The sequence below is a fragment of the Cherax quadricarinatus genome, chromosome 60, assembly GCF_038502225.1.
Source record: "Cherax quadricarinatus isolate ZL_2023a chromosome 60, ASM3850222v1, whole genome shotgun sequence".
Classification (NCBI taxonomy): domain Eukaryota; kingdom Metazoa; phylum Arthropoda; class Malacostraca; order Decapoda; family Parastacidae; genus Cherax; species Cherax quadricarinatus.
The window spans coordinates 22130267-22144851 of NC_091351.1; the positions used below are offsets into that span (position 1 = coordinate 22130267).

Consider the following 14585-nt stretch of genomic DNA (forward strand, 5'->3'; position numbering starts at 1 on the left):
TGTTTCGCTCTATTTTGTGGCCAGAATTTGTTTTGTACTCTGATGAAGATTTAATTTCCTCATGTTTATCATATCTGAGTAATTGAAATTTCTCATCGTTGAACTTCATATTGTTTTCTGCAGCCCACTGAAAGATTTGGTTGATGTCCGCCTGGAGCTTTGCAGTGTCTGCAATGGAAGACACTGTCATGCAGATTCGGGTGTCATCTGCAAAGGAAGACATGGTGCTGTGGCTGACATCCTTGTCTATGTCGGATATGAGGATGAGGAACAAGATGGGAGCGAGTACTGTGCCTTGTGGAACAGAGCTTTTCACCGTAGCTGCCTCGGACTTTACTCTGTTGACGACTACTCTCTGTGTTCTGTTAGTGAGGAAATTATAGATCCATCGACCGACTTTTCCTGTTATTCCTTTAGCACGCATTTTGTGCGCTATTACGCCATGGTCACACTTGTCGAAGGCTTTTGCAAAGTCTGTATATATTACATCTGCATTCTTTTTGTCTTCTAGTGCATTTAGGACCTTGTCGTAGTGATCCAATAGTTGAGACAGACAGGAGCGACCTGTTCTAAACCCATGTTGCCCTGGGTTGTGTAACTGATGGGTTTCTAGATGGGTGGTGATCTTGCTTCTTAGGACCCTTTCAAAGATTTTTATGATATGGGATGTTAGTGCTATTGGTCTGTAGTTCTTTGCTGTTGCTTTACTGCCCCCTTTGTGGAGTGGGGCTATGTCTGTTGTTTTTAGTAACTGTGGGACGACCCCCGTGTCCATGCTCCCTCTCCATAGGATGGAAAAGGCTCGTGATAGGGGCTTCTTGCAGTTCTTGATGAACACAGAGTTCCATGAGTCTGGCCCTGGGGCAGAGTGCATGGGCATGTCATTTATCGCCTGTTCGAAGTCATTTGGCATCAGGATAACACCGGATAGGTTTGTGTTAATCAAATTTTGTGGCTCTCTCATAAAAAATTAATTTTGACCTTCGACTCTCAGTCTGGTTAGCGGCTTGCTAAAAATTGAGTCATATTGGGACTTGAGTAGCTCACTCATTTCCTTGCTGTCATCTGTGTAGGACCCATCTTGTTTAAGTAGGGGCCCAATACTGGACGTTGTTCTCGATTTTGATTTGGCATAGGAGAAGAAATACTTTGGGTTTCTTTCGATTTCATTTATGGCTTTTAGTTCTTCCCGCGATTCCTGACTCCTAAAGAATTCTTTTAGCTTAAGTTCGATGCTTGCTATTTCTCTGACCAGTGTCTCCCTACGCATTTCAGATATATTGACCTCTTTTAGCCGCTCTGTTATTCTTTTCCGTCGCCTGTAAAGGGAGCGCCTGTCTCTTTCTGTTTTACATCTACTCCTCCTTTTTCTTAGAGGAATAAGCCTTGTGCATACATCGAGTGCCACCGAGTTAATCTGTTCTAGGCATAAGTTGGGGTCTGTGTTGCTTAGTATATCTTCCCAGCTTATATCGGTTAGGACTTGGTTTACTTGGTCCCACTTTATGTTTCTGTTATTGAAGTTGAATTTGGTGAATGCTCCCTCGTGACTAATCTCATTATGTCGGTCTGGGGCTCCGCGCATACATGACTGAACCTCAATTATGTTGTGATCTGAGTATATTGTTTTTGATATGGTGACATTTCTTATCAGATCATCATTGTTAGTGAAGATGAGGTCTAGTGTATTCTCCAGTCTAGTAGGCTCTATTATTTGCTGGTTTAAATTGAATTTTGTGCAGAGATTTAAAAGCTCGCGTGAGTGTGAGTTTTCATCAGAGCTGCCTCCTGGTGTTATTACTGCAAAAATATTATTTGCTATATTCCTCCATTTTAGGTGCCTTTCAAGGTTCTCTTTCTCCTTTTTCTCTTCTTTTTCGATTCTCTCTCTCTCCCTATTCTCTTCTCTTTCCCTTTCTAGCTGTCTTTCTTCTCTCTCAATTCTCTCTCTTTCAAGTCTTTCCTGGAGCTTAGCACTAATGAAAGATTCTAAATTTTCCCCAGTTATTCCTAACTTACTTCCAGCGTTCATCCAAAACTGGTATTCCTCCATGCTTGCAAGAATAACTTAAACTATCAAGGGAAATGAAACGGGTATTAAAGAAAACGGAGGGTTCAATTCCAGCTCCGCTCAAACTGTAAATAAACCAGAGGGCTCGATCCCTGCTTCAATTAAACAATATGTATTAATTAAAACGAAGGGTTCTATGCCGGCTCCGAGCAAACAGTAAGTAGAATGGGGTCATTTGACCATCCAATCTTCTCACCAACAAATCAAGAGTGTCCTATGACAGTTCCCTTGACATAATAAAGAGCTCATTGAAACAAATTGTCAATGGAAAATCTCGGGTCCCTAGAGTCTAATCCTCAAAAGTGTTTCAAGCTCTAAGTGGCAGAATTAAATATTATATCCTGCCTGACTTGACTTACAATAAATTGAGACTATAACAATCACCAAATCTTTTAAATACCTGTACTGTAGTCCTACCATAGAGAATGATTACTCATGGCTGGTGGTAACCGTCTGTGGTATGCGGCGTTGAAGTTCCAATGGTAGATTCGAGATGGAGTTGAATCTTGACTCAGTAGAGTTGATCCTGGCAAGGTCGCCACTTGTGAAGGCTTACTCAGCCCTGTAACAACTTCAGACAGTATTACCAAGGCTGGCTCCTCCTCAGGAAAATTAGTGAATAGAAAAAGAAATAATAACAGACAAACATAAACACTTTATTATATAGAAATTTAAAATATAAAACACTTAAATATGAAATATTAATCCTACATTAAAGAAAATGAAAAATGAAAAATATAAATGATAACTGAATTCAACGCTAATATATATAGAGGTGTCTGGTGTTGGTGACACTATGTTGTTGAAATCGTAGGCGTTGCTGATGATGGGGGGGGGGGTCGCAGGTGTTGGTTACGACCCACTGGCTAGTTCTTCACAGTAGACAGAGCCTTGAGTATCCTCCCCCGATGACAGGAAAGCAGGTTCTTTATCGCTGCAATGATGAGGGGTTACGTCCTGCAATTTCATACAGGTGCACAGGTAATTAAATCCAAAATGGGACGTCTCCAGGACGTTAGTCCGTCTCCTGTTCTCCTCGTTGATTGACAGGTGACCCTCTCTGTCATCCAAGCTGAAAAGATAAGACAGGTTACCCACTGCTTAAAAATCACTCTCCATGGCAAGTACAATACCCAAAAGATGTGGTGATTATTACAACAGTTAGCTTAGAGCAAGGCTGAAAAGACTAATTTTATTATTGATCAAAAGTGAAGCTTTCAACCAATAAATCCACTAGAATACAAGGCAGGCATGTACTTACAATAGTGTTGGGAGCTGTGAGTCGAGTGATTTACTGTTTGACCAGAGCCCAACACGTCACCTTTCGGGGGGGGGGGGCAGAGGGAGGGGAAGGGATAGCAGGAGCTAGGCTGACACTACCTTAACAAGCAGCCAGCAGTCAAACTATCACTTTCAGGGAGGGGGAAAAAAGGTGGGAAAAAGCGGGAGCTTGACTTACCCTACCTTAACTAGTAGCCAGCAATGAAACTATTGTTACTATATACTCCCTCTCTATTCCTATCTATTGAACTTTTCCCTCACAAGTAGCAAGCGAGTATATGGTGACAATAGTTTGACTGCCGGCTGCTTGTAAAGGTAGGGTCAGTCTAGCTCCCGCTATCCCCTTCCCCCCGTTTCTCCCCACCCCGAAAGGTGACGTGTGGGGCTCCGGCCAAACAGTAATCACTCGACTCACAGCTCCCAGCACAACTGTAAGTAAAAGCCTCTGCTCCTATTCTAGTGGACTTATTACACAAATAACCCGCACATAAAAGAGAGAAGCTTACGACGACGTTTCGGTCCGACTTGGACCATTGACAAAGTCACTTGGACCATTGACAAAGTGTGACTTTGTCAATGGTCCAAGTCGGACCGAAACGTCGTCGTAAGCTTCTCTCTTTTATGTGCGGGTTATTTGTGTATCGTTCCAATCACGGTATTGTGCCTTATTTGTTATTTAGTGGACTTATTGGTTGAAAGCTTCACTTTTGACCAATAATAAACTTAGTCCTCTCAGCATTGATCTCCATGTTAGATGTTTTGATAATCACCACGTCTTTTAGGTATGGTACTTATCATGGAGAGTGATTTCTTAAGCAGTGGGTAACCTGTCTCTCTTTCCAGCTTGGAATGACAGATCTGGTCACCTGCCAACCAAAGAGAAGTGTTGAAGGAGAAGGACTTTTGCAAAAGTCCAGAGACGTCACTTTTGGATCTACCTACCTGATTAACTGTAGGCGACAGCAGACAACAACCCTTCATCTTTGTAGTGGTAAAGAACCTGCTTTCCTGTCATCTGGACTGACTATTCAAGGCTATAGACTCTGTGAAGAACTAGCCGTTGGGTTGTCACCAACACCTGTGACCCCCCACATCATCAGTAATGGCTACAATTTCTACAAGACGATGTCAACCTCAACCAGACACCCCAGTATAACTGTATATATTAGCGTTGAATTCAAATGTCATTTTTCCATTTCATTTTTCATTTTTCTTTCAAGTAGGATACACTTTCATATTTCAATGTTTTATTTTTGCATTAATAAATAATAATCTTTGTGAATTATTATTTCTTTTTCTATTCATTAATTTTCCTGAGGAGGAGCCACCCTTGGTAATACTGTCTGAAGTTGTTACAGGGCTGAGTAAGCCTTCACAAGTGGCGACCTTGCCAGGATCAACTCTACTGAATAAAGATTCGACTCCATCTCGAATCTATCATTGAAACTCCAACGCTGAATACCACAGACGGTTACAACCAGCCTTAAGTAATCATTCTCTATGGTAGGACTACATTACAGGTATTTAAAAGATTAGGTGATTGTTATAGTCTCAATTTATTGTAAGTCAAGTCAGGCAGGGTATACTAGTTAATTCTGTCACCTTCATTTTTGAGCTTGAAACGATTTGGAGGAATAGACTCTAGGGACCGGAGATTTTCCAGTGACAAGTTGTTTCATTGAGCTCTTCATTATATCAAGAGAACTGTTGTAGGACACTCTTGATTTTTTGTTGGTGAGAAGATTGGATGGTCAAGGGACCCCATTCTACTTACTGTTTGCTCGGAGCCGGCATAGAACCCTCCTTTTTAATTCACACATACTGTTTAATCGAAGCAGGGATCGAACCCTCCGATTTATTTACAGTTTGAGGGGGAGCAGGAATTGAACCCTCCGTTTTCTTTGATATATCCGTTTCAATTCCCCCTGGTAGTTTAAGTTATTCTTGCAAGTATGGAGGAATACCAGTTTTGGATGAACACTGAGAGTAAGTTAGGAATAATGGGAAAAATTTTAGAAGCTTTCATTAGTGCTAAGATCCAGGAAAGAATGGAAAAGGAAAGAATTGAGATAGAAGAAAGACAGTTAGAAAGAGAAAGAGAGGAGAAAAAGGAGAGAGAGAGAATCGAAAGAGAGGAGAAAAAGAAAAGAGAATCGAAAGAGAGGAGAAAAAGGAGAGAGATCGAATTGAAAGAGAAAACCAAGATAGACAGTTAGAAAGAGAGAGAGAAGACAAAAAGGTGCGTGATAGTTGTGATGAATGGTTTGATCGTGAGGGGAGAGCTAAGGTACGTGAGGAACAAGTTAGGTTAAAAGAACTTGAGGAAAGAGCAAAAGATAGAGAAGTTGAGGAAAAAGCTAGAGAGAATGAACTGCGAGAGAGACAAAAAGATCGCGAGCTCGAAAAAGCTCGCCTTGAATTAGAGAATAAAAAGTTAACTCTTACACAACAACAATTAGAGGAAGGAGTAATTGAACATCATGCAGCTAGTGCACATATATCAACACCTAATTTACCTCCCTTCACAGAGGGGGAAGACATCACTTCATACATTATCAGGTTTGAAAATACCGCTACCCTCTGTGAATGGCCTGCTGACACCTGGGCTACCAGGTTAGGTATGTTATTTTCTGGTACAGCTTTGAATATCTATGCAACTTTGTCGCACGATATCATATGTAATTATAACCTACTGAAGAAGGCAATCCTTGAAGCATACCAAAAAACCACAAATTCTTACAGGTAAGATTTCAGGTATGCCACCTTACAGCCTGGCCAAAACTTTCAGCAGTTACAGGTAACACTCTTTCGTTTGTTCGACTTTTGGATAGAGAGTTCAGGAATTGATCACAGTTATGAATCTCTTAGAGACTTCATGGTTGCTGACCAGTTCCTGACAGCTCTTCCTCACCAGATACGAACATTCATTAGAGAACATAACCTGATTAAAGCTGAGGAAGTTGCTGAGGCCGCTGACTTGTATGCTGAGGCTCACAATTCCTATAAAGACCTAAAGGGATCGAACCTTAAGGGCAATGATTCACCTGAACCAAAGATTAAGAAGCCTACAGTAGAAACAGTCACCAGCTATTATACCAACATGTCATCGGTGTGGTGGTATCGGACATAAACGTCCAGATTGTCCTTCCAAGAAAATAGAGAAAGTTGGAAGATGTTTTGTTGACGGTAATAACCAAGCACCCTTCTGTTCAGGAGCAGTTAATGGTATAAAAGTCTCAGATATATTACGTGACACTGGATGTACGGGCATCTTAATTTCGGACAAACTGTTCCCTTACTTTAAAACCTCTCGTGTGTCCTCTATTCTTTCAGATTACTTGGGTCGTGAAAATACTTTCCCAACAAAATGTGTTGTTACTTGAAAACTAAATGGTTCACTGGTTGGACTAATGCGGTACTAGCCCCAATTGCTTGTTCTATAATAGTTGGTAACATTAAAGGTGCCGTTCTTCCTTCAGAGGCGGATCTTTCGTCACCACCCGTGGATCTAAGTTTTCCAGCTCTTCCTCCTTGCAAGTTAAATAAGCCCCTTAACAATTCCGCACCGGAAGCTACATTGTCTCGTACTGTTCATTTGGGGGTAGAAACAGATGATACTGCTCTCGATAGTGAGGTAGCAGGATCACCTGTCCACTCGTCAGGTGAAAGTAAGGGTATTGTCTCCGGTACTCTCAATATCTTGACTAGGGCTCAGACCGTAACCCTGGATTCTCCTACCTCCTCTCCTCCCACCGTAAGTCCTTTTATTTTCCCAGATTTTATGTCCAAGGATGACTTTGTCAATATACAGCGCAATTGCCCTTCAATTCGGGATTGTCATAATCAAGCTTTTAACAACAAAGTTATCCATGGGAGATACGTATCTCATAAGTTTGAATATATTAATGGTATCTTATATAAATCTGTATTTAAATCTCATTCTTCAGTGATAGATTATTCCCTCCTTGTTGTTCCTAAACCATGTCGAGAGACTGTTCTTCAAATGGCTCATGATTTGCCAGTGACCAAACACTTGGCTCATCGTAAGACGTGGCATAAACTCAAGCACACTTATTTTTGGCCAAGCATGTACTTACAGGTTACAAAGAAGTATAGTTCTTGCAATAGGTGTCAGGTGCTTGCTGCACAAAATACACACTCATAGTTCCTGTATATTTATTAAATCTAAAACTTCCCTCCTGCAGAAACGAGATACTCCACCATAGAAAAGGAATGTTTGGCCCTTGCGTGGGGTATCTCCCAACTTAAATTTTATTTAGTGGGAAAAGAATTTATTTTAGAAACGGATCACAAACCTTTGATGTACCTAGAAACTCTTAAGGGAACCAACAGTCGCCTCTTGAGGTGGACTCCAAGCTTTTAAGTTCCATATTGTGTATATCAACGGTTCATCCAATTATTTCTCTGACTGGTTAAGTCACGACAGTCAGTAGATTTGGTGCCTTACGCGACTTCCACGTATTAGAACTTTTTCCTCGCCTATTCTTCTTATACTCCTTGACTATAAGTCTTGGTATGGGGGAGTGTGAGGGAAAAGTTCAACAGATAAGAGTAGCAAGCGAGTATATGGTGACGATAGTTTGATTGCTGGCTGCTTGTTAAGGTAGGGTCAGCCTAGCTCCCGCTATCCCCTCTCCCCCTTTATCCCCATCCCGATAGGTGACGTGTGGGGCTCCGTCCAAACAGTAATCACTCGACTCACAGCTCCCAGCACAACTGTAAGTAAAAGTCTCTGCTCCTATTCTAGTGGACTTATTGGTAGAAAGCTTTACTTTCGACCAATAATAAGCTTAGTCCTTTCAGCCTTGATCTCCATGTTAGATGTTTTGATAATCACCACGTCTTTTAGGTATGGTACTTATCATGGAGAGTGATTTCTTAAGCAGTGGGTAACCTGTCTCTCTTCCCAGCTTGGAATGACAGATCTGGTCACCTGCAAACCAACGAGAAGTGTTGAAGGAGAAGGACTTTTGCAAAAGTCCGGAGACGACACATGTTGGATCTACCTACCTGATTAACTGTAGGCGACAGCAGACAACAACCCTTCATCTTTGTAGTGGTAAAGAACATGCTTTCCTGTCATCTGGACTGACTATTCAAGGTTATAGACTCTGTGAAGAACTAGTCATTGGGTTGTCACCAACACCTGTGACCCCCCACATCATCAGTAATGGCTACAATTTCTACAAGACGGTGTCAACCTCCACCAGACACCCCAGTATAACTGTATATATTAGCGTTGAATTCAAACGTCATTTTTCATTCATTTTTCATTTTTCTTTAAAGTAGGATACACTTTCATGTTTCAGTGTTTTATCTTTGCATTAATAAATAATAAAGTGTTTATCTTTGTGAATTATTTCTTTTTCTATTCATTAATTTTCCTGAGGAGGAGCCAGCCTTGGTAATACTGTCTGAAGTTGTTACAGGGCTGAGTAAGCCTTCACAGCGTCGGTCTGGAGTTTTATGACTCTCTGACCGCGGTTCTATTCCCACCCGTGGTAAGGTTTGTTTGCAATCGTGTCATTACGATTTCGTGAGTCAAGATGACGGCTTTGAGGGGACCTGAGCTAGAGTTCGTCACGGCTACGCTGGTGGGAGGCTTGTCTGTTAGCCTATGCTAACCTTCCTATGGTGTATAAGTATTCCTAGTAACCAGCTGGCCAGTGGCTTATGGAGCGGCCTTCGGTTTTACGGTTCGCTTGCCATGGCAATTAGAGAAAATAAAGTTCTATTTAAAGAAGGAAAGGATAGTTCTAAGTCATAAAATTTACTCAACCTTTTTCACAAATAACCCACAAATAGGAGAGAGGAGCTTACGACGACGTTTCGGTCCTACTTGGGCCATTTACGAAGTCGCATTCGTTAGTGTGACTTTGTAAATGGTCCAAGTCGGACCGAAACATCGTGGTAAGCTTCTCTCACCTATGTGGGAGTTATTTATGTGTTCTTTCAGTCAAGGTATTGTCTCTTTTTGTTACTCAACCTTTTAAAAAAATTATATAATTTATCCAGAGAAAAAGTCAAGGTGAACAATGACAACCTTCGGCAGTTCACTGCTACCGATCCTGTGCATTGAGAGTCTTAGCAGAACTTTAATGTTTATTATCCCGGTGAACAAACACAGTGTGAGTAATATTGATATACTGTGCAGTATAAGCAGGCCTCGCTTTAGAGCACTTCGCTTTATAGCACGTCGTTAATGCAGCAGTTTTCAGTTATATCCATTCTTCATTTATTTAAACTCGCTATAAGCTAAGGACAAAAGTATTTTAAGGTAAGTAATGTGTGTACTGTAAAGGCATTTTTTAGGCCTAGCTCTGTTGTTCACAATATATGATAGGGTAAGAGAGAAAAAGCTGTTTTACTTTACAGCAATTTTCACTTTACAGCAATATCACAGAAGGTAACCTGCTGTACAAGCGGGGCCAGCCTGTATAGGGTTGAGCAAGGTATGTAGCGGGTCTTTGACAGTTATCAACATTTTCCTAATATTTAAAAAAAAATGTGCTGCATGTATATTTATGGCATTAATATTTTCTATCACTTGCAAGACTGATTCATTTATATTTCGTGAAGAAATGACAATTTATGAGAAATTATTTATAAAGACGATCAGAATCATTGAGAAATCCTCAATAAATCCGTACTTACCTTCTCTTCCAATGATTCCCATTCCTAGAACACCCACTGTCAAATCCTGCAGGCTCCGATATCTAATAACTTCAGCATATTTCCATTCACTTTTCAGCTGAGAAAAAATGAAAAACAGGCAAGTGTCACAAAAAATTATAATCTTTTTATTGCATTATTTTGAATATAACAAAATTAAAATTCAACAACCTAAGAATTCAAGAACACAGAGGAATCTTATAAGCCTTATATTATCACCTAAATACTTCCAGCAGGACAGCAGTTCCAGTGCACAATAATATTTCCAGCAGGATAGCAGCTCTCATGTGCAATAATACAGCAGCACAGCAGTTCTAGTACACAATAATACTTCCAGCAGTACAGCAGCTCTCATGCACTATAATACTTACAGCAGGATAGCAGTTCTAGTACACAATAATACTTCCAGCAGTACAGCAGCTCTCATGCACAATAATACTTACAGCAGGATAGCAGTTCTAGTACACAATAATACTTCCAGCAGTACAGCAGCTCTCATGCACAATAATACTTACAGCAACACAGCAGTTCTAGTACACAATAATACTTCCAGCAGGACAGCAGTTCTAGTACACAATAATACTTCCAGCAGGACAGCAGTTCTAGTACACAATAATACTTCAATCAGCACTGCAGTTCTCATACACAATAATACTTCCAGCAGGACAGCAGTTCCAGTACAAAAAATACTTCCAGCAGGACAGCAGTTCTAGTACACAATAACACTTCCAGCAGCACAGCAGTTCTAATGCAAAATAATACTTTCAGAAGCACAGCAGTTCTAGTACACAATAATACTTCCAGCAGTGCAGCAGTTCTAGTATACAATAATACTTCCAGCAAGACAGCAGGTCTAGTACACAGCAATATTTCCAGCAAGACAGCAGTTCTCATACACAATAATGCTTCCAGTAGGGCAGCAGTTTTGGTATACAATAATACTTCCAGCAGGACAGCAGTTCTTATACACAATAATACTTCCAGCAGGACAACAGTTTTAGTACACAATAATGCTTCCAGCAGGACAGCAGTTCTCATACACAATAATAATTCCAGAAGGACAGCAGTCTAGTACAAAATAATACTTCCAGCAGGACAGCAGTTCTTATACACAATAATACTTCCAGCAGGACAACAGTTTTAGTACACAATAATGCTTCCAGCAGGGCAGCAGTTCAAGTATACAATAATACTTCCGGCAGCACAGCAGTTCTAGTACACAAAAATTCTTCCAGCAGGACCACAGTTTTAGTATACAATAATACTTCCAGCAGCACACCAGTTCTAGTACACAAAAATTCTTCCAGCAGGACCACAGTTCTAGTATACAATAATATCTCCAGCAGGATACCAGTTCTAGTACATAATAATACTTCCAGCAGCACAGCAGTTTCAGTATACAATAATTTTTACACTGGACCGCAGTTCTAGTACACAGTAATACTTCAATAAACACAGCATTTCTCATGCACAACAATACTTCCAGCAGCAAAGCAATTCTAGTATGCAATAATAGTTCCAGCAGGAAAGCAGGTCCAGTACACAATAATACTTCCAGCAGAACAGCAGTTCTATTACAAAATAGTATGAAAGTTAAGACACATGTGCAACATCTGGATATCTTTATTGTAGACGTTTCGCCATCCAGTGGCTTTATGAATACAGATTCTAGGACATAATAGGAAGACAGTAGAACTATATACAAAAGATGAGGTAATCAGTCCCTCGGCCTTGGAGTTAGTGTTCACAGCATCCACCACGATGCTGTGAACACTAACTCCAAGGCCAAGGGACTGATTACCTCATCTTTTGTATATAGTTCTACTGTCTTCCTATTATGTCCTAGAATCTGTATTGATAAAGCCACTGGATGGCGAAACGTCTACAATAAAGATATCCAGATGTTGCACATGTGTCTTAACTTTCATATTGTCGGTATTTTATACCTTTCTTGTACAAAATAGTACTTCCAGCAGGACAGTAGCTCTCATCCTCAATAATATTTGCAGCAGGACAGTAGTTCTCATACTCAGTAATACTTAAAGTTGGACAACAGTTTTAGTACGCAATAATACTTCCAGCAGGACAGCAATTCTCATACACAATAATGTTTCCAGAAGGACAGCAGTTCTCATACATATTAATACTTTCAGCAGCAGAGCAGTTCTAGTACACAATTATACTTTCAGCAGGAGAGAAGTTCTCATACACAACAATTCTTTCAGCAGGACAGCAGTTCTAATACACAATAATACTTTTAGCAGCACAGCAATTCTAGTACACAATAATTCTTCCAGCAGGACAGCAGTTCTAGTACACAATAATACTTCCAGCAGCACAGCAGTTCTCATACACAATAATGCTTCCATCAGGACAGCAGTTCTAGTACACAATAATACTTCAGCAGCACCGTAGTTCTCATTCACGCTAATACTTCCATCAGGAGAGCAGTTCTCATACACAATAATAATTCAAGCCTAACAGCAGATCTAGTATACAATAATATTTCCAGCAGCACAGCAGTTTTAGTACACAATAATACTTCAGCAGCACAGTAGTTCTCATACACACTAATACTTCCAGCAGCACAGCACTTCTCATGCACAATAATACTTCTAGCAGCACAGCAGTTCTAGTACACAATAATACTTCCAGCAGTAAAGCAGTTCTAGTACATATTAATACTTCGAGCACCAGAGCAGTTTTAGTACACAATAATACTTCCAGGAGCACAGCAGTTCTAGTACACAATAATACTTCCAACAGGACAGCAGCTTTCATACACAATAATAAATCCAGCCTAACAGTAGTTCTAGTACAAAATAATACTTCCAGGAGCACAGCAGTTCTAGTGTACAATAATATTTCCAGCAGGACAGCAGTTCTGTTACACAATAATACTTCCAGCAGCACAGCAGTTCTCATACACAATAATGCTTCCATCAGGACAGCAGTTCTAGTACGCAATAATAGTTCCAGTAGCACAGCAGTTCTAGTATACAATAATACTTCCAGCAGGACAGCAGTTCTAATACATAATAATTCTTCCAGCAGCACAACAGTTCTCGTACACAATAATACTTCCAGCAGCACAGCAGTTCTCATACACAATAATACTTCCATCAGGACAGCAGTTCTAGTACACAATAATAGTTCCAGTAGCACAGCAGTTCTAGTATACAATAATACTTCCAGCAGGACAGCAGTTCTAATACATAATAATTCTTCCAGCAGCACAACAGTTCTAGTACACAATGATACTTCCAGCAGGACAGCAGTTCTCGTACACATTAATGCTTTGCAGAACAGAAATCTTCTTTATGAAAATTCGATTGAAGACATTAAAATAAGTTGCTGGAAGTGCTAATGTTATTTATTTACTGAGACTTTTCGACGGCTGGAAAATTTTAAATTAGTGTATCTCATGAAGCAATGCTTATGTCATACCTGATTTTGTCTACTAGTCAACCAGCTTCGTTCATGGCAAATGATCCATCCAATTACGTGTTCTGCCATGAGTTGACCGAAGCTTTTACTAACCACGCGAGAAATTGGGATTCTTGGCTTTAACTGCAAAGAAAAAAAAACATTAAATTATAAATAATCATAACCATAATTCCGCGGCTGGAACAATTCACATGTAACTCATAGTTAGAGAAGAATCTTTAAGCAACATTTCGTTCAGTCTTGAGAAGTGTTCATTCGATCTCCTTCAGCGTTTCAGAACAGTAACTAGGGCCAGCTTCATGGAACAATTGGTATGTACACATGCCCCCATGATCAATGTTGTTGAACTCATTCCTGGCCTCCGGGAATGGCTCGTATAACTTCCAAAACCCTCAGTGACTTAGTTTAATATACAAAAAAAGAAAAAAAAAAGGCGAAGAGTGGTGCAGACTTGCCCATTACACATTTTTTTGAAATTGCGAAATGTTTATTCCGGTTAAATTTTAAATAAATTTCAGTATTCCTCTTCTGAATGACATCAACATTTAATGACGAGCAGGGGGGAGACGCCATTGTTTTTTTTATGTGTTACAGGCACTCTAATGTAATGTGCTTAGTTTTCATCGCTCTAGGGGTTATATTGGGCTTAATATCTCTCAAATAGGAACCAAAATTGTTGGATGTGCATTCCTGCATAACTTGAGCATTAAACAGATGTACAAAACAGCTCCAGGAGCCTCAGATAAGCTATCTAAATTATGTTTGTAATTCTGGCCAGTATTATCATCATAAATTTAGTTAGAAAGCGAGTTCTGTACATGACACAGAGTAATCTCCAGACTAATTGGTGAGTGTTATTATTATAAATTTTCCTTCTGTTATATAAATGTGTATATGTAATCATTTATTAATTTTAATATACAGTCCACAAATTTAATTTATATTAAATATCAAATTTATATTAAATTACATTTACCTGGATGTATGTCATTAGATACATACAAGTAAATGGTAACAAAGATAATTATTATTTATCAAAGTTACAGAGACAAGTAGGAATTTTTAGGACACCTAGGTACAAAATATGTCCCCC

General features: G+C 39.8%; 1 protein-coding gene across 4 annotated transcripts in view; it reads right to left on the bottom strand.

Annotated features, from left to right (window-relative positions):
• LOC128694511 (glyoxylate/hydroxypyruvate reductase A-like) overlaps positions 1 to 14585 on the bottom strand; it is a 451562-nt gene that overhangs the window by 207741 nt on the left and 229236 nt on the right. For all 4 annotated transcript variants that reach the window (XM_070098029.1, XM_070098027.1, XM_070098028.1 and 1 more), the window contains 2 exons: positions 13493 to 13615; positions 10028 to 10124 (listed from right to left, as the gene is read on the bottom strand). In XM_070098029.1, the coding sequence (XP_069954130.1) occupies positions 10028 to 10124; positions 13493 to 13615 (220 nt within the window). The remainder of the gene's footprint in view (positions 1 to 10027; positions 10125 to 13492; positions 13616 to 14585) is intronic.